General features: G+C 40.9%; 1 protein-coding gene across 1 annotated transcript in view; it reads left to right on the top strand.

Annotated features, from left to right (window-relative positions):
- Positions 1-1,943: 1,943 nt before the first annotated feature.
- PTPN22 (protein tyrosine phosphatase non-receptor type 22) overlaps positions 1,944-18,963 on the top strand; it is a gene marked incomplete at its 3' end in the record, with an annotated part of 51,776 nt that continues 34,756 nt past the window's right edge. Inside the window, exons 1-2 of the mRNA XM_084242462.1 lie at positions 1,944-1,969; positions 11,385-11,472. Coding sequence (XP_084098588.1) covers positions 11,386-11,472 — 87 coding nt within the window. The 5' untranslated portion in view covers positions 1,944-1,969; position 11,385. The remainder of the gene's footprint in view (positions 1,970-11,384; positions 11,473-18,963) is intronic.

Here is an 18,963-nt window from a genome sequence, read left to right as displayed (position 1 = left end):
TTAGTCTTTTCTTGATTTTCATGACCTTGAAATTTGAAGATTATGGACCGGTTATTTTGTAGAATGGCTCTTCACTTGGTCTGTTTGCTGTTACCTCTTGGATAGATTCAGAATTTGGTAGTACCTTTGATAGAAATAGCACAGAAATTGCTGTGTTTTCATTGTGTTTCATCAAGTGGCACAGGCTTCAGCTTGTCTCCTTCTTGATGTTAATTCAAGTCGCTGAAGATGTCTGCAAGTCCGCTCTACTGTAAAGTTACTATTTTCCATTTTATAATTAATAAGTAGTTCATAGGGACTTACTGTGAAACCGTGTAAATATCCTTACTTCATCAAAATTTCAACCTATTTATTTTATTATTATTATTTTTTAAGTTGTTGGAACTTTTTTTTAAAGATTTATTTTATTATGCATACAAGAGCTGGGGTACAGGCCAGAGGTATAGGGGGGGTGAGAGGATTCACCAGAGACAGAGACAGAACAGGCAGACTGATGAAATACACTGCTGAGGGAAGCAGTGGGCGAGACAGGAGAGGTCTGCTGCGCCATGTGGGTAGCTCCCTGGCTGGGGATCAAACTTGTGCTACAGTGGCTGTGGACAGCTTCGTAGGTTGAGTCTTAACCCCTTGTGCCACCAAGGAGGCCCTACTAATTTTTTTTTTTTTTTTGGTGGGACCCTCGCCGGCGGCCGGGGAGCGAACTGGCGCTGCAGAGGTTGCGGGCAGCCTCGCTGCCCAGCGCTCAATCGCTGCGCCACCAGAGGAGACCCCTAATTTATGTTTTATATCATCATAGAGTCATGAATTCTTTCTTACATCGTCTCATCATTATTGGAATACTTCATTTTTAACAGATCCTGTGTTTTTCAAGTGTTGGCCTGAAACCAGCCATTCTCCAGGGAGTTCTGTTTTTTTTTAAAATGGAGAATGATATTTGGAAGCCAAGATTTCGGTAGTCTCCTGTGTATATCCCTTCTCAGCTGCGTGGGCTCTGATATCCTGCTTTGGCCAACATGGTTTGCTCTATGCTACAGCACAATAGTTCTTGCTTGGCCCCACTTTATAGCTTTCAGACAAAATTTTAGAGGGAAAGAAAAAGAAGAAGAAAAACTAATTTTTTTACATTCATATTTTCCCAGACTTCAGTCATTCAAGCAATACCATCATAATGTGACCAGCCGCACTATCATGTATTTAGTATTTTTCTTTCAAACAATTTTGTTTTTCTTTCAATCATTTTGTTCATCCTGAGCAACAATATCTGAAATCATTGTTTGATAAGTTTCTTAATTGTTTTTCTAAGATCCATTACAATAAATAACAAAATATTAAAATGAGAAGATTTTATCCATTGACTCCTAAGAATGTATCGATACATGGGCCTCCCCGGTGGCACAGCAGGTTGAGCACAGTGCTGTGAAGCTGTCCAAAGCCTCTGCAGCACAGGTTCAATTTCCAGCCAGCCAGGGAGATACCCACATGGCACAGCAGACCTCTCCTGCCTCACCTGCTGCTCCCCTCAGCAGTGCTTTCCTCCATCTGCCTGTTCTGCTTCCCACTCTGTCTCTGGTGAATCCTCTCATCCTCCTGCGCCTCTGGCCTATATCCCAGCTTTTGTATAAATAAAAAAAATAAATTTAAAAAAATACATTGGCCACTCTTTGGGAAACATTGGCTTTATTGGATTCCTGCACCTGTAGCCTCCTGCACTTTCTTTTAGTGATACTCCACTGATGTATCCTGTCTCTGTCCCCAGGCAAAAGCTATACTTCAGGACAAAGTGAAGTCCTTGTGTGCTCAGGATTCCACCTTAGCTTCTGAGAGAGCCTTCCTGGGAATGTTAGTAAAACTTGTTGTATGTGTGGCAGAAAAGGCTCCTGAAATAGCACGTCAGCTGGTTACCCCAATGACAACCATGATCAACGAGAACAGTGGTATCCGGGATTTCATCAAGCGCGAGGGAGGTTGGGTAAGTATGCCAGGGTGCCTCGCTTTGCTCGTCATTTGAACCCTTTTTGTACTTATACTTGGTATCCTATTCGTGACTCTTTCTGTAAGTTGGAAACCAAGCATGAAAACATGTCTCCCTACTTCACTGAAAATGCAGGATTTTCTTGCCATGAAAAATGGGAATATTCAGAAGCTCACCCTGTGGGTGTTGGACTCCAGAGTCATGCTGCCTAAAATGTTGGCTGCTAATTCTGTAAAGCTTACTTCCACTTCCTACACACAATCATCTATAAAGTATACTGGGTGGTAGAGTTCTAATCTCAGCTAGAATCACTTCATTCCCTGGAAAATTTCTGGGTCTTTTTCCCTAACATCTTTGGATATGTCTTGAGGAAGTTCAGAATAATCTTATTATCTAACAACAACAACAAAACAATTAGTGTTGTGTGCCATAGTAATAACTATAGGAGGCTTTCTAAGCCCACATCTCAGTAATTATTAGAACGTCTGCTTTCATGGAGCACTATTTTCATTTCCAAGGCCAGCAGATGCCTTAGGAAGAGCCACATTCCCTGGAGGTATCTGCAGATCATTCCTGGTTTCTTTAGGAAGTTCTTACGATCATCCTTCTGACTGTGTGTTATTCACTGTCCTTCCTAGGAACATGTGGAAAGCTGCTAAAGAAGAGATGGAGCTGTTTCCCAGCCTTCACAGTGCTTCTTCTTTGCCTGACTGGGTTGATTGATTGTTGGCAATTAAAACAAAGGATCAAATAAAAAACGGCTTTCTTTTGCATAGAACTGATCTTAACTGGGTAATCTTTTTCCACTGATTGGTAAAGGTAGGAGCCATTCCCAAAGGTCTACAGAGGTCTGTGTGAATTTTATTGAGGTTCTGCTGAAGCCAGCACCTCCAGACCCAAAGCAATGACTTTGTACATGGTAGAATTCCAGGCAACAGGACAGGCATTTGTGGGAGATATCACAGGGGAAAGGGACTCCATATTAAGCTAGTCCATCAGATGTAGGCTTGTTCTATCAGTATCTTGTCTACTAATTTTTTCCTCTAGAAGATTTCAGGGAGATTTGTAATTGTAAAATCTTATTATTTTGAGCATTTCCTTTTAAACTCACAATTTAAATTTCATCTGAGCAGAATTATTTTTGCATTTTCTGTGTTGTAATCAAAAATTAGTGGTCTGTTCATTTTTCCTACTAGAAAGGCCAGAGAAAGAACAGTAAGAGCATTTTCACAGCCACAGGATACAGGAAGTGCTGCCCCCAATCAGGACAGCTAGTCATCCCAGCTCGGATTAAGCTGACTGCACAAATGTTTATAAAAGTGTGCTCCCATATCACTTGTGGACCTTGTAAATTGCTAATTTCCAGGCCCCATGCCTAAAGATTCTGATTCTTTAGGGGTGAACTGGGGCCCAGGCTTTGGCTAGCCTGTTCTGCAAAGCAATTCTGATGTTATTGTAGAATTTAAGAACCATCACTTCAGAACAGGGATTGGATAATTCTGACCACAGGCCAAGTCAGTCTAATTTTTTTTTTTTTTGGTAAATTAAGTTTTTGGAATGCAGCTAATTGTTTACACATTGTCTGTGAATGTTGCTGTTTTCACACTGCAAGGCAGAGTTCAATGACTATGGCAGACACTCTATGGTCTGTAAAGTTTAAAGTCTTTACTATCTGACCCTTTACAGAAAAAGTTTGCTGACCTCTGCTCTAAAGCTAAACAAACATTTCTCCTTGAGCAACTTAAATTCTGTGGCAATCCAGATAATTCTTGCCAAACACAGTTGTAGATAGGATAATTCTTTTTTCAGAATTTACTTTGAGAGTGTAAATTCACTTCAAGTCCACTTTCTCTAGGACCTTTGAAAAACCAGGGAGCTCCGTGACTCCTGAGTAACATAGAGAAACAAGTGATTGGAAGTAAAGCACTGAGTGTCTAGGGTCTGTGTGTCTCATAGCTGTCCATCGTAATTTCATAGATTAGTAGGCAATCATCAGGTAGAGACTCCTTCATCCAGTCTCCAAGCCAGATCACTTACCTGAATGTCAAGAAGAAACACAGTGCCATATCTGTTTTTGCTATATCTGTTTTTTATGGCTTTGGCTAAACTTTAACAAACTAACCACATCCCCTCCCTTCAGCCAGCCAGCCATCTGGCTCCTTAAAATGCACAGAGACAAAGGTACAGTGTTGTTAATATAGTTGACATTTTCCAGGTACGCTGTTTCCTCTATTCTTGAATAAATCACAATGGTTTAGCAATCCTGAATGTGATTTCATGTTTCTCTTTAGTGGAAGTTAATTTTTTTGCTGCCAATTTAAGACACTTGTTGTCCTTTGTTCCTTACATTACTCTCAAACTCAACATGCTAAGTTTTGTGGTATTTGACCTCTTAGACAATATCACTATTTTCACTTTGACTAATGCTTTTCAGTTCATAAAATAAAATTCTTCTATGCATTTCTACTATGGTTTAGCAAGTACCGTCTAAGCTGAATGATACAGAAATAGAACAGATTGGTGGTTGCCAGCACCAGAGGGTTAAAGATGGTTAAAGGCTACAACTTGCAGGGATTAGATGAAAAAGTTCTAGATAGTAATGTACAGCCTGGTGACTAGAGTTGACAACACTGTTTATTTAAAAGTTGCTAAGAGAGTTGATTTGTAAAATTTCCTACCACAAAAAAAGAAAAAAAAAAGCTATATAAGTCTGTGAGGTGATAGAAGTACTAACTGACTATATTGAGGTAATCACGTTTCAGGGCATAAATGCATTAAAGCATTAGATTGCATACCTTAAACTTACATTGTGTTACATGTCACTTATATCTCAATAAAACTGCAAAAAAAATAAATTGAATGATAAATGTCAAGGCCAGCAGCCTCCTCTTTATCTCTTTTCTTTCCCTTCTTAGCCACACCAGCTTCCTATTTTACCCTCCATTCCCATAAAGCATCAGACTGTGAATCTAGTTCCAAGTATCCTGTAGTATCTGGAGACTGAGGTTAAGGTGCCCCTGGGGATTCCAGGAAATGGTTAAGCTGCTCTGGCTGGGTGATGTGTTGTTGCTGGGCCACCCTGTCCTAGGAGAGGTAAAGCGACTGGCTACAAGATTAAGCCCAGGGATGAAGAATATATTCAGGTCGTTTGATTTTTAACAATTTAGCCACAACATAGGTTAATCAGGTGACATTGGGCAATTAGTCCAATTCCTTTGTGCCTTTGTTTCCACATCTTAAAATAGAGATGATATGATAACTAATTCGTAGGATTATTGTGAGGGATAAATGAAACAATATACTTTGTAAAGGGCTAGGCCCAGTGCCAGGAATATTTTGAGTACTGCATCACTGACAATTTGCCACTCCAGTGATCGGGGTTCATAAAATTCTAGATTGACTTGCTTCTTTCCATCAACTGTCTCTCCAAGGCAAGCCAATCTTCTCGACTCACATGACAGTTTTGAATTTGACTTATCTTTTTCACAAATCCATGTCCACAACTCTTAATTCTTTATGAACATACCTTTCTTATTCCCAGACTGTTCTAGATTGCCATCCCGCTTGCCCAGAACTCCTATTGCTTTACCCTTCTCTCTCCAGTCCTACTCAGACGTTAGTCTTTTTCACTTATTCTTTCCTTTTTGTCCTGATTCTTCCTACAAGAGTTTATTACCACTTAACCTTTCCAATCTGCCCAAAATACTATTATGAGATTGGCTAACACTGTGGTTTCCTTACCCACTCTTTCAATTCATTCTTAGGTGTGGTAGAATTCATTTTGAAATTTTACACACCACTGAAGGTGCTTATGAGACTTTCAAAAAAATTATCAGAAGGGAGCTTTTTTTTTTTTTAAATATCACTGAGATACTTTCACAAAGCATTGCTTTGATTGCCATTTATTTAAAATCTTTCAGCGGAACTTTTGAATGTGACTGGATATGTTCACTGTCTTGATCATGGTGCTCTTTTCTGGGTATACACACACACCAAAACTAATCAAAGCAAGGACTTTGAAATGTGCAGTTTATAGTATGTCAATACTACCCCAATAAAGTTGTTAAAAAAAAAACCTTTCAGTACTTTTCCAATATCCTTCAAATAAAGCCTGGCTTTTCAGCCTGGTATTCAAATTCCCTAGAAGTCTGGTCCTAATTAGTCAAGACTTTACATACCAGTGATCCAGTCAAGCCAGCAACTTACTATCCTACCCTCCTACTGTTTCATATTGTTTTGTCTCAGGTTCTAGAGACAAGTTCAAAATCTAACTTACACATCACTTCCTCTATGAAAGCTATTCAAATAATCCAAATAAGAAGTGACCTTTGCCGTCTCAAGATTTCATTGGTGTCACTTTTATGGTCTTGTCACAAATAGCCTTAAGCGATAGTTTTTTGTATATTTGTCTTCCCTACTAGAACAAAGGATTCTTGAAAGAAGACAATTTCTTGCACATTAGCTCTTCTTTCCCCCTTTCTCTGGTGTGTGTGTATGATCACATAAATATTCATTAAGTGACTAAATGAGCGACTCAACATTGACACAATCAAATGAAAGATGAGACTTTAGGTTTGTTTATATTTTGATATAAATCAAAATACCAAGCCTCACCAAGAGTCCCATTTGGTATTTCAATTAAAAAAAAAAAGGAAGTTGCTTAAATTGCAAGTTATCAGTTGACCTCTGGGGGGAGGGTTGTATCCAGAAACCACAGGCAGAGTGTTGTGTTGCAGATGGGAAGCGGATTCCCTGTGTTGCAGGTGGGAAGCGGACAATGAAATTCACAGCAGGCGAACTGAAGAACTGGGTGAGCTCTCAGAACGCTGCAGTGATCAGGTGCACATTGAAGATGGACAGGAGATGCACCTGCTGTGGATGAGGTGGAAACACCAACAAAACAAGCCATCTTCATTAGAGGTGTCAGAGTTTCTTCGGTGTTCCTCTGCACAAAGGAGAAACCGGTCTATTTGGAGATAAAGGAGGTCGTGTTTGTTGTCCAGCACCGCCCTGCCGGCTGGCCTCTGCTCAGTGTGACACCGATTCTGTCGTCACTGCAGCCTGCTGCTTTGGTAGCCACACTCAGGCTGGTATACTCTTTGGCAGGGCCCCAGACCTCCCTGTAGGGAAGGCCCATCTGTTCTAGGCATAGTGAAAGCACCCAGGCAGGGACTTGTGTGGATTGTGCCAGGCAAGAGACCTGGAATAATTCATGTAGGGAGCAACCCAGGCAGAGTGAATGTCTCCCCCAAGCCTATCCACATCATGGCATCACTATCACAACACTTATTTCAGGCATTCTCAAGGCCAGGGGAGGTACCAGGGGTGATACAAATTTACAGAAGACACTATAGTTAACTGCCTTTGACAAACTTTACAGGGGGGCAGTTACTGTATTTTATTTTGAAGAAACTCCTTTTAAATGAACTTGTGGGGGCCAAGGAACATGTGAAGAAACTAAGAAAACTTCTGTAGTTGAATAAGAGTTATATTGAAAGGGTTCAGACTAAGGTCATGGGTGGACTAGAGACAGGATTTGTTGAGAAAAAGTAACAAGGCATTACGGCTACATTTTCATCTTGGTGAGAGATAGGACAAAGGTGAGAAGTAGTGAAAGAGCAGAGTGGAATGAGCAAGGTCTGTGGGTATGTGGTTGTGTCGGTTGGGTGGAGACACTGAGGGGAGGGGCCTGGTGACAAGGAGCAGAATCTGGACTTGCATCAGTAAATAGGCATCAGTAAATACTTTGGTTCTTTAGCATGAAAGTGGAGCTGTTGTGTTTGTTTTTTTTCAAGATTTTTTATTTATTTTTGCATAAAAGAACTGGGGTATAATCCAGAGGTGGGAGGGTGAGAGAATTCACCAAAGACAGAGCTAGGAGCAGAACAGTTAAACTGACTGAAATACACTGCTGAGGGGAGTAGGGGGTGAGACAGGAGAGGTCAGCTGCACCATGTGGGTAGCTCCCTGGATCAAACTGTGGGGATCAAACTCAGGCCTACGAGGTGGTAAAGCTGAGACTTAACCCCTAGGCCACCAGGGAGGTCCTGAAAGTGGGGTTTTGAGGATTGTCATCCAGCTTCAGTTGCCAGGAGATACTAGAATGCAAGGTACATAGATGAGAAGATACCTAAGAGTCTATTCCCACCGGAATCTGGATGTGACATCTGGAGTTTGGTTCACACAGGAGTAGAAGATAGATTGAACCTAAAAGCCATTGAGGAGAAAGAACCAATAGGCTTTAGCGACAGGGGACTGAGTCGAGTGTTTCACAGATGACACACTTAGCCCATATCAAACCGATCACCCTGGGAATGTGGGAGGAGGTGGAAACTAAAGCAGAAGCTAAGTGGCTCCCCAGGTAGAACACGCCTCTTCATAGACAGAGAACAATGTTCTGGAAGGCCTGAGTATCTTCCCTGCTGACTAGTTTATTTTGTCCTAATAATCTCTCCCGACATTCTCTTTGTTTACAGTTCTTTTTTTTTGTCATCTCATTCCCAACCTGCACAACCTTGACATTGACCTTAAAATGGCACGCTCCCCTCTTGCTGGAGCAGGTGACGGTCACCTGCACTCCTCTTGGTAGTCTTCGCCCATCTAAACCAACACCAGCAGCAGCGAGATGTTTCTGCCTGACTCCCGTTCAGGTGCTCCTGGCCCAATTTTACTTTCCACAAGAACTCAGCCTGGTGGTTCTGATGAGGTGTTGATGAGTCTTTGTCTGAATGGAATTGTCGTGTTCACTTGGGGTTTATACCAGACCGGTTTAAATGTTTCATCCGTCAATTCTTAAATTCCTTTAGGTGTTTGCCAGTCGGCTGTATGACTTGTTTCCCCTGCCTGGCTCTTGATCTTCCCACATGATACAAATGAGTCAACAGAATCTCCGTCAACAAGCAAATTAGGTTCCTATGCCCTCTGGGTATCTGTAGAAGGAAGTGTGAAAAATTAAGCAGTAACTTAGATTTGTTAAAAATAAAACTGATGTTTTTTTGTTTTCTCCTTCAGTTTGCTTTTTGTTTGCTTGAGTGGTCTGTCCAGGAAATGGCCTTTCTGCAAAGTGGGTTTTTGAGGTTTGGTTATTTCATGATGTTTCTATATTGCTTGGTTTGAGAATAGAACAAACTCCCAAGAATTGCTGTTTGTTTTTTTAAAAAAAATCTTCAGTTTTGCTAAGATAAAAGGGTGAGAGGCCTACAGAGGGCATCTGAGCAAATTTTTTGTTGTTATTTCAGATCTGTCTCCATTTCCTCTCCCCGCTACGTGAGATAATAAAGTTAGATTGTTCTGAAATACAGGTTTGAGGAAAATAGATTTATTGAATTTAATTTTATTAGGTATCTTTTTATGTATTAATTAGTAAAGTTCTGATTCTTATGCAAGTAAAGACAATTTAAGGGGCCAGAGATGTTATATTTTTGTCCAAATGCAGAAAATCATTATCCTTTTAGGGTTGTGCTCTGCCATTCTGCTCAGAAGCAAGTTGGTTTGAATGTTTCAGTTAAGTTTATATCTTTAGTTCTGAGAGATTTTATGAACTAGTTACGGCTGTTTTCCACCATATTCTGCCTTGTTCACGATTGTATACTCGGGACCTTCGTGCTTAGCATTTAGTGGGTACTCAATAAATTGGTTCCCAAATTAATGTTTTTTGTGGGGATTTTTTTCTAATTAAAAAATGGCATGGTAATTTTAAAAAGCATCCTAATCCCAGCACTTACACAACTGATTCTTTATTGCATCTGTGTCTTCAGTGATAGTATATATCTTTTTTCACTTAGTTTCTGTTAATGTGACCTTGCAGCTTTGCATTTGTTTAAGTGTTCCCATATTTTATATGTCTTAAAGTAGACAAACTAAAGGTTGTACTATTTAGAGCAGCTGGAAATTTTCTTTTAATGCTCAATGGCAATCATTTGAACAATACTATCCTATTCTCAGTAATTATCATTGAAGAATTATGGTTCATTTAAATTTATGTGTGTTGGGATTGAAATTCCTTATGGGCTTTACTTGCCTATAAGCAGCATATTTCAATGACCTCTCCTTTATTATTTGCAGGGCTTCATGAAGTGGCTGCAACTTAATAATGTTCAGAATCAAGATTTCCTAAAGGAAGTTTGAATAATGTTAATACCTTAAATAGAGGAAGTTCTAACAAGGCATTTTCTTCTTTTCCTTAAGATTATTTCAGACTAATTTCAGCATATTATTTCTTGACCTGTCCTTACACAGAGGTGATCTACTGATTTTTGCCTGTTATCACACCAAAAAAGACCCTCTTGGGTTGGTTTGGACCCACTGAGGAGGTGCACCCATTGCTCCTATTGATGCAGGAGGAGATGCAGGTGAGCTTTTTTTAAAACAGCCTGCCTGTTTGCATCAAAATGCCACGTGCACAGCGTGGCTTCCCAAAGCAATGGCAAGTTGAAGGCATTGGCTGCAGAGAAGAAATGCTGTCTCTAGAAATAGTTCCGCAAGCTTTCTGCCCTGAAAAATTACACTCTTGCCAGCAAGGGTTGACTTGCTCAGTGGCTTATTACAGACAGGGGTATTGTACCAACTACCTGGTGAGGGGCGCCTCACAGGACCACTGTGCTCCTGGATCCTATCTAGATCAAAGCTCTCAGTATTGGCATCCAAGTGGAGCTCAAAAAGTAGGGAAAGGTGGGCAGCCCCTGAAATCAGCACTTCCCTTAATGGAGGTTGGCATTTCCCCAGCCCTGGAGAGACAGACTGCAGAAGCACCTGACTTTGTTTCATCTAAAAGAGAGTTTAAGGTCCACACAGCAGACTGAAAAGTTCTGAATGAAAGCAACGCCTCCGATGGACAGATGTTCGCCACTCACCACGTGGACGAGAAACTTGGGAGGGCAACACAGCAGAAGGTGGCTGACTAGAAATAGGGTCACCTCCCTTTCTGGGCCACCTGCACTTTGCAGAATTTATGTGGGACAGAAGAAAACAGAAATATCAATGGACCTTTGTGCTCATTAGGGACATGGGGAGAGGCAGGGCCTATCTAGAGTTCTGTGGTTCTGTGTTTCCTCTAGGAAACAAAAAAAATGGCGAATTTGCTTAAGCATGCTGGAGAGGAACAGCCTCAGAACTGAGCAGACCACATGTTGTGTTCCGGGTAGCCGCTTGTTTGTTAAAAACCTAAATTGTAACAGGTTCCCTTGCTAAGAGGAAGGCACTAGGGCCCAGGAGTGAGATGATGGCTTTGTTGTGTGACCACAGAGGCGGTTACGTACTAATTTCCTATAGGGCTTGTGATGAAGTCAGTAAACCACAACCTTCCCCGCTCTCTGCTCAGGTTGCAGTGGAGGCTTTCAGGGTGTCTGGGCCATGGCACACATCTGACATGCCTTCCTCACCCCATTTACAGACCATCACGCTTGCCCTGCAGCATGGACCAGAGAGAAATCCTGCAAAAGTACCTGGACAGGGCCCAGAACAAGAAAATTAACAAAGAGGAGTTTGGCAATGAATTTCTGGTGAGTCCTACGTGTGACAGTCTTGTTACCTACACTACTTAGCCAGGATGGTTCGCTCTCCTTGACCAAATTGCTTTTGGGATAACGTGAGTATAAGACCTTACAGGGCAAAAGGGAGGAAAGGGACCTAAAAGTTTGACTCTGCTAAGTGGTTTGTGTGTATTTTAGAGATTCTCTCCAAAATCCCTTTTTTTAGTGTTTTGTTTGCTAGTTCTTATGGTTTGATGAGGGGGTCCATGTTAGACACGCATAATTCCACGTGTCTTAAGTGTGATCCAGGTGTATAATGTTAATTAGCATCTGGAGTTCCCAGGTATCAGAGTTGTGGCTTATGCTTCAAATTATTCATTTTAGTTAATATTAAGAAGAAAGTGAACAAACTGACGTCTCACGGAACATTGCATTTTCAGCCTACAGGTGGGATTTCATTTGGGTGACAAAGGCTCTTGAACAGCCCCAACACCATCTGCTGCCACATTTCGTGGTTTTTTCTTTTTTTTTTCCCTAAGAAAAAAATTAAAATAAATTTTTGCAATAATGGGGTTCTCTTAGCCTTCTGTTGCTTGGAGAAGAGGAATAGCAAGAATGGGGAGTAGAGACAAGCAAGGGACATGAAATACAAGAACAGAGCAGCCTGGGGTCACCCAGGTCTGATTGCTCCATGGTTCCAGGTGCAGGGGCTCTGGGTAGGCCCTGCTCACACTACATCCTGGCACCCGTGACACAGGCTGTCTGAGCGTGCCATCCGATATTTTGGAACACTCCCATCCGGAGTTTCAGACCTCTAAAAACTTCAGACCTTAGCCCTTCATCTGTGACGAAGTGTGAAAAGCAAGAGAATTGAAGCAGAAAACCTGAAATTAAATCATGACTGTTGAGCAAGTTATCAACTATTTGGCATGTTCCTTGATCTCCTGCAGTGTCTGTCTCCTAATGTCTACAATGGGAGTAGTAAGTCCTACCCTATCTGTTCTCATGGGATCACTGCGATGATTCACTCTCAATAATAATACCAATCAAATGTGATAGTTAATAATAGTTATTGAGTACCTACTATAGTCCACACTTGGTTCTAGGCTCTGAGGTTACAGCAGTGAACAAAGTGAGAATGTCTCCCCTATGTGACTAACATTCTGGGACCAGATAGTAGATGTGCAAACACTGAAAAGCCTTGCGTGATTCATGTTATTATTGATGATTACATATTATGGCCGAAACCCTAATGTCAGCTTAACTGGGATAATAGTTAATAAACATGTTTCTGTACCACTGGCCCAGAAGCCTGAGCTCTGGATGGGTGAAGTTATTACCAGGGAGGTGAGAAGGCCCAGGGTCCATGTGTCTTTTTAGCTACGTGCCTGTCCCTGGACAATAACTCCTGGGCCACATGCGTCCCATGCATGGAGTGAACCAAGGGGTCAGTCTCAGCCTCTCTTTCATTTTGGTTGTTTAAAAAAAAAAATGTAGATGCCATCACTAATATTTTGCCTTTTCTTAGCTCAGTCATTATCTATAGTAATTCTAGCAGCACCTGACCTTCTGTTTTCTCTGTGGCTGGCCTTGCCACATTGGCAATCAATTTTCCATTCAATACCCAATTGATATTTTAAAAATAAAAATCTGGTCATTCCTTCCCTACTCCCAGCCCCCATTTGAAAACCTGTTATGGTTTGTAATTTGTTTTTCAGCTATTTAAAATTGTGAACATAATACACACGGGGAAGGTGGGGGGATGTGTGAGGTTAAAGTTGAAAAGCAACCACGAGGAATAGACCATGTCAGATCCGGGACGGGCGCTGTTCCCTCCAGCATTTTCCAGCCCCCCACACCACCCCCAGCCATCCTGCCCAAGAAACACTCATTATCCTGATTTTTATATTAATCACTTCCTTGCTTTTTTAGCTGCTGATTTTTAGGACCTTGTTCTTGGGTGGTGATTAAGTGGAACCTCACTGTTCACTGACTCATGTCCTCCAGCGGAAAAATGGTCTTGGCCTGACCCCCACCCAAAGTTTCAAGTGAGACACCAGAAAGAGTAGTTCTGGGTGAGTTGAGGTAGTGGTGAGAGGGGCTGGGGCGCCTGCTTAGCCCAGGTAACTACTGAGGTTTGCATGGAGGGCTCTCCACCCCACGTGCCACATTCCACATTCCACCTTAACCCTTATCCTCCCAGGATTTGATGTTCCTGGTTTGGACAACTGGGTCCATCTATTTCCAGACAGACGCTCTGCATCCAGCCCTGCGCTGGTCATGCCTCCGAGTTCAGTCCCCACCTCCCCCTTGGCTGGTACCTGGGGGCAGGGGCAGTTGTCCTGCTGTGGCAGGGGAGCCCAGGGGCGCTGCTCGGGTCTTCTCCTATGCCAACATCCTTTCTGAAGTTGAAACCATCACTGTCCACTCCTGCAAGATGTCATGCCTTCATTCTCTGTCTTGAGCGCTTGCTATGTATGAAACATCATGCTAGTGTGGGCGATACTCCACGCTCTGGTGGAGCTAATCTTCTGAGACATTAGAGGATGTCTCCAAGAGGCAGATATGAAACAACTAATTACTCTATTGAATATTTAATCATAATTGTGATAGTCTTGGGCAGAAGTCAAGGAAGTGTCATATTCTCTTATTTATCACTCAAAAAAAAAAAAAAGCTAAAACAAAAAACCTGCAGGAGGTATCTAAGACCTTTGACTTGGAGGAAGCCGAAGCTCTGGGAGGTTAGTAACTGGCTTATGTTCACTGAGTTGTGCAGCCATCCACATGAAATTTAACCAGGATCTATTATTATTTCAGAGTCTGCAAAATTAATCTTTATGCAATAGTACCTTGCTTCAGCCACTAACTGTGAGCCCTTCAAATAGCCTAGTGTGAGGGTAAGTCCCCAGTTAGGACAGTTTCTATACAGCAGAAACAATAGCGTGCAACTACTCTACTGGAAATTTCTTAAAGTTATAGTTTTTCAAAGCTATACCTTATTGTTCTTGTTCTTATAAAACATCATTACTATAAATGAAAACAAATTCACTATACTACCAACACCCCAATAAGTACAGTTTTTTGTCTGCAGAAATTCCAGTTCTTGTCCATGTATGCAATACCTTTTAGATTATTATAGCAGAGATGCAATTTTATATTTTCATTTACCATTACACCAAAATTATACATTATCTTGATTAAAATCTGTGTTAATGGCTTTGGATGGTTCGTACTTCTATGCCTCTTATAGCAACTTTTCAAGTACTTTTGTGTCAACTCATTTAATCCATTGAGGCAGGTACTATTATTATTCTATTTCATAGATAAGGGAACTGAGACACAGAAAGGTTAGTTGACTAACCTTTAGCACCCCATAATAAGTGGTGGAACTGAACTTTGATTTTCAGGCCATCTTAACCATCTGTACTTGTAACAACATTGAAGTCATATAAATCTGGGTTTGAATTTAGGTTCTGCTTATTATTCATCCTGTCACCTTGAACAAAGTCTCTAAACAATGGCAACAAATAATATTTCACTTTGCCGTATTGCATTGTTTATATATGTATGTGCATGTGCATGTGTGTATATACATATATATATATATAAAGCCTGACATATAGTAAGCACCCAAATAATTTAATAACCTCTTTGTTGTTGGATATGTAGATTATTTCTAATTTTTCATGATAACACTACAATAAGTGTTTGTCCATGTGTTTTTTTCCCTTCTTTTGGGAAAAAATATATCCTGAGACTAGATCCCCAAAAGTGTTGTTACTGGGTCAAAGAATAATAGCTCTAGTTGGTAAGGTACTGCCAAATGTATTTCCAAAAATGTTTTTCTAATGGCAATATCTGAACTATCTGAACTTAGCATCTTGTTACCACCTGTCAGTCTTAATTTAATAATTATAAAAGGTAATAATCGATACATTTTTGACTGTTTACCAAATACTACGCAATTTAAGTGGCTTGTCATAGATGGTCTTACTCACTACAATTCCAAGAAGAAAATATCTTTATTTTACCCAAGAAATGGATCCTTTACTGTATCATAACATCTTTTATTTTTTCTAATTTGTTTAAAATAGTACTTTGTGATATTAATTTTATTTCTGAAAAATTTCCATGATTATTTTCAACCTGCATTTCCTCACATACATTTTCTGTTCATCTACCTTCTACAATAGCTTCCCCAAAGAGCTGTGTGCCGGGCTCGCCGCTAAAGCTCTTCACAAACAGAACCCCATCTCCTTGCAGTTGCCAAGGCCTTCCAGTCTTCCTCTGCCACAGACTTTTCCACACATGCTGTTTCCTCTGCCTTGAATATATTCCCTCAGAGTCCTCTTTTCCTAGTCAAAACTTCTCAGTTCTTTGGACCTCAATTTGGTGGTGACTCCCCAGAGACCCTCCCCGACCTCCCTGAACGATCAAATTTCCTATTATAAGTTCTCCTCTGTCATTTTTTTTAAGATTTATTTTATTTATTTATGCATACAAGAGCTGGGGTACAGGCCAGAGATGCAGAGGGGTGAGAGGATTCACCAGAGACAGAGTGGGGAGCAGAACAGGTGGATCTACTGAAACACACTGCTGAGGGGAGCAGCAGGCAAGACAGGAGTGGTCTGCTGCGCCATATGGGTAGCTCCCTGGCCAAAGATCGAACACATGCTGCAGTGACTGGTAATAGCTTGATAGCACTGAGACTTTAAACCCTGCACCACAAGGGAGGCCCCTGGTCATTTTTTTTTTTTAGATTATTTTATTTTACTTTATTTTTATGTAGAAGAACTGGGGTATAGGCCAGAGGTGTGGGGGTGAGAGGATTCACCAGAGGCAGAAGGGGGAGCAGAACAGGCAGATTGACTGAAATACACTGCTGAGGGGAGCAGCAGGCAAGACAGGAGAGGTCTGCTGTGCCATGTGGGTCAGCTCCCTGGCCGGTGATCGAACTTAGTCCATAGTGGTGATAGTGCTGAGATTTAACCCCTAGGCCACCAGGGAGGCCCTACTCTGTCATTTTTTTTTAATTTTGTCTCCCCTCTCCCCTGCTGTATCTTCATAAGGTATTCATAGCACTTACGATAGTTCCCATATGACATTTACGTGTGTGATTATTTGATTCATTTCTGCTTTCCCACAAAAGGAAGGCTTATATTGAGTTCTGCTTATCTTGGCATCCTCAGCCACTGGCAGCGTTTGGCATGTAGTAAACATGAGGAACAGAAGAATTTACCTAAGGTCATGCAGGTCCCAGGTGGTGCAACTTGAACTTGAAATAAAGCCTCTTTCCCTTCTCTTTCCCACTCCATGGCTTCCAATTCATCCATTGTTCTCAGCACTTTAAACTTAAAAAAAATTGTGTACTACAACATATACACAAAAAGTGCTTTAAACACACACATACAATTTAGCAATTAGTAATAAAGCAGGCACCACGTAAGCAACACTCAAATCAAAATTAGAATAGTGCCCTAGAAATCCTTTGGGTGTCCTTTTGAATCACAACTTCCCCTAAACCCCACCAGACTATAGCTAAACACTTCCCTGAGATTATTCTTTCTTTGTATGTCTGCGTAGCTTCAAGACACACACACATAAATATACATATACATATACATATATATGTATATGCACACACACACATACACACACACACACGTGATCTATCTCACTAAACTACCAGAATTAATTTTACCTGTTTTTAAATTCTACATAAGTGATTTCTTTTTTTGTCTTCCTTCTCTCCCTCTGCATTATGATTATAAAATCCATCCATTCTGTTGCCTGTAGCTAGATCTTAATTTTTTCTAGTCACCTCTGTGAGTTTTGTCAAGGTTCAGCACATGTGATAGCTATTGTGGCCACAGTGCACACTGAGTGAGGTCAACCCTTGGGGTCCCATCTATTTTGGATCACCACATCCAGGCTCTTGACTTTAGCTTCGCTGGTCTGAAAATTTAATTTTTTCAGTAGGCTCAGAGTTGGTCAGGAGCAGGCAAATGCATAAGAAATTCACCAGGAAAAAAAAAATTGCCAATTTATTTTTCAGGGAGAAAAATCCCTACCAGACAAGGTAGAAGTTACATTGAGGGCCTCTCCGGTGGCACAGCGGTTGAGTGCTGGCTTGTGAAGGTGCCCACAGCCTCTGCAGTGCCGGTTCAATCCCCGGCCACTGGGCGAGGGTCCCACATGGTGCACAGACCTCTCCTGCCACGCCTGCTGCTCCCCTCAGCAGTGTAATTCGTCAGTCTGCCTGCTCTGCTCCCCGCTCTGGCTCTGGTGAATTCTCTCACCCTCCTGCACTTCTGACTGTACCCCAGTGCTTGCATAAATAAATAAATAAATAAATCTTAAAAAAAATAAATAAAATCCTTCAAAAAAAAAAGAAGTTACATTAAAGGCAAGCATGTTCTCTAGTTTGGAGAATGAGGAACTTACTATTGTCAGAAAGTTGCTTGATGAATAGGGTGATTTCAGGGCCTCCATTGTCATGGTGTGAGGCCTTCATCTGCTGGGGTGAACCCTCAGGGTTTGGCCACCACTGATCTGGACAGTGCTGAGACACATTAACAAGAGTCATTCATCGTTCTTTCCATCCCCCAAGTGTAAGGAAGGCCATCCTCTTCCATTAGTGGATTGTCTATCAGGTAGATTGCAATTTGCAAAGAAATAGATATCCATTCTGGCCAATTACAGCAACTGACTGTGCTTTCATGATATAGATATATATATTTCAGTCATTATATTAAATAAGGGTTTAGGCTTGCTTAGATAGTAAACTCTGGCCATTTTGCTGCATGTCTTTATTCTTAAAATTCTTTAGATATACTTTCTCTTTTCTACATCGGAGGTAGTTCAGCATCTTCATTTAGGAAGTGTGCGTGTAAGTATGAATTGTGTGTAAAAAGAGACTTGTGTCAGGTAATGTGCTGAATATGCAAATATAGCCTAAATGTCAGGTAATGTGCTGAATATGCAAATATGAGCTCCTTGGTTGTCTGCGTATTTATATAAAAACTGGGAATGCAGAAATATGAAAACAGCTTCACATATTTGATTATAATGTATCTTCTAAAATGTTTTAGAGTTAAGAAATTGCAGATAGAAGTACAATTTACAAAAATACCTGTAACACCACTTTACCTATTTGCATGGACCCATATTTAAAACACTATAATCCTAGTGTTGGAGAGATTTCAGAAATATGCAGTCTCATGCATTGTTATTGTAACTTTATACCATTTCTGATATATATTTGGTAATATGGATCAAAAAGCTTTAAAATAGGTTTGACCACCCAAGATATCCTCTGAAGGAAATTGTGAAAGATATTTATATAGATTTTGACTACCTATTGTAGTATTGTTTAGAAAGTTTGGCTACAACTTAGATTTAAAATAATAGAAAGGGATATGTTAAGTGACTTATATTACACCTTATGCAATGGGATAATCTGCCACCATTAAAAATAAGATAGAAGAGGGCCTCCCTACTGCCACCGGGGTTAAAGTCTCA

This window comes from Talpa europaea (genome assembly GCF_964194135.1).
Source record: "Talpa europaea genome assembly, chromosome: 9".
NCBI lineage: Eukaryota > Metazoa > Chordata > Mammalia > Eulipotyphla > Talpidae > Talpa > Talpa europaea.
The sequence above is the reverse complement of the archived record's forward strand: the minus strand, read 5'-3'. Positions and strand labels throughout refer to the sequence as shown.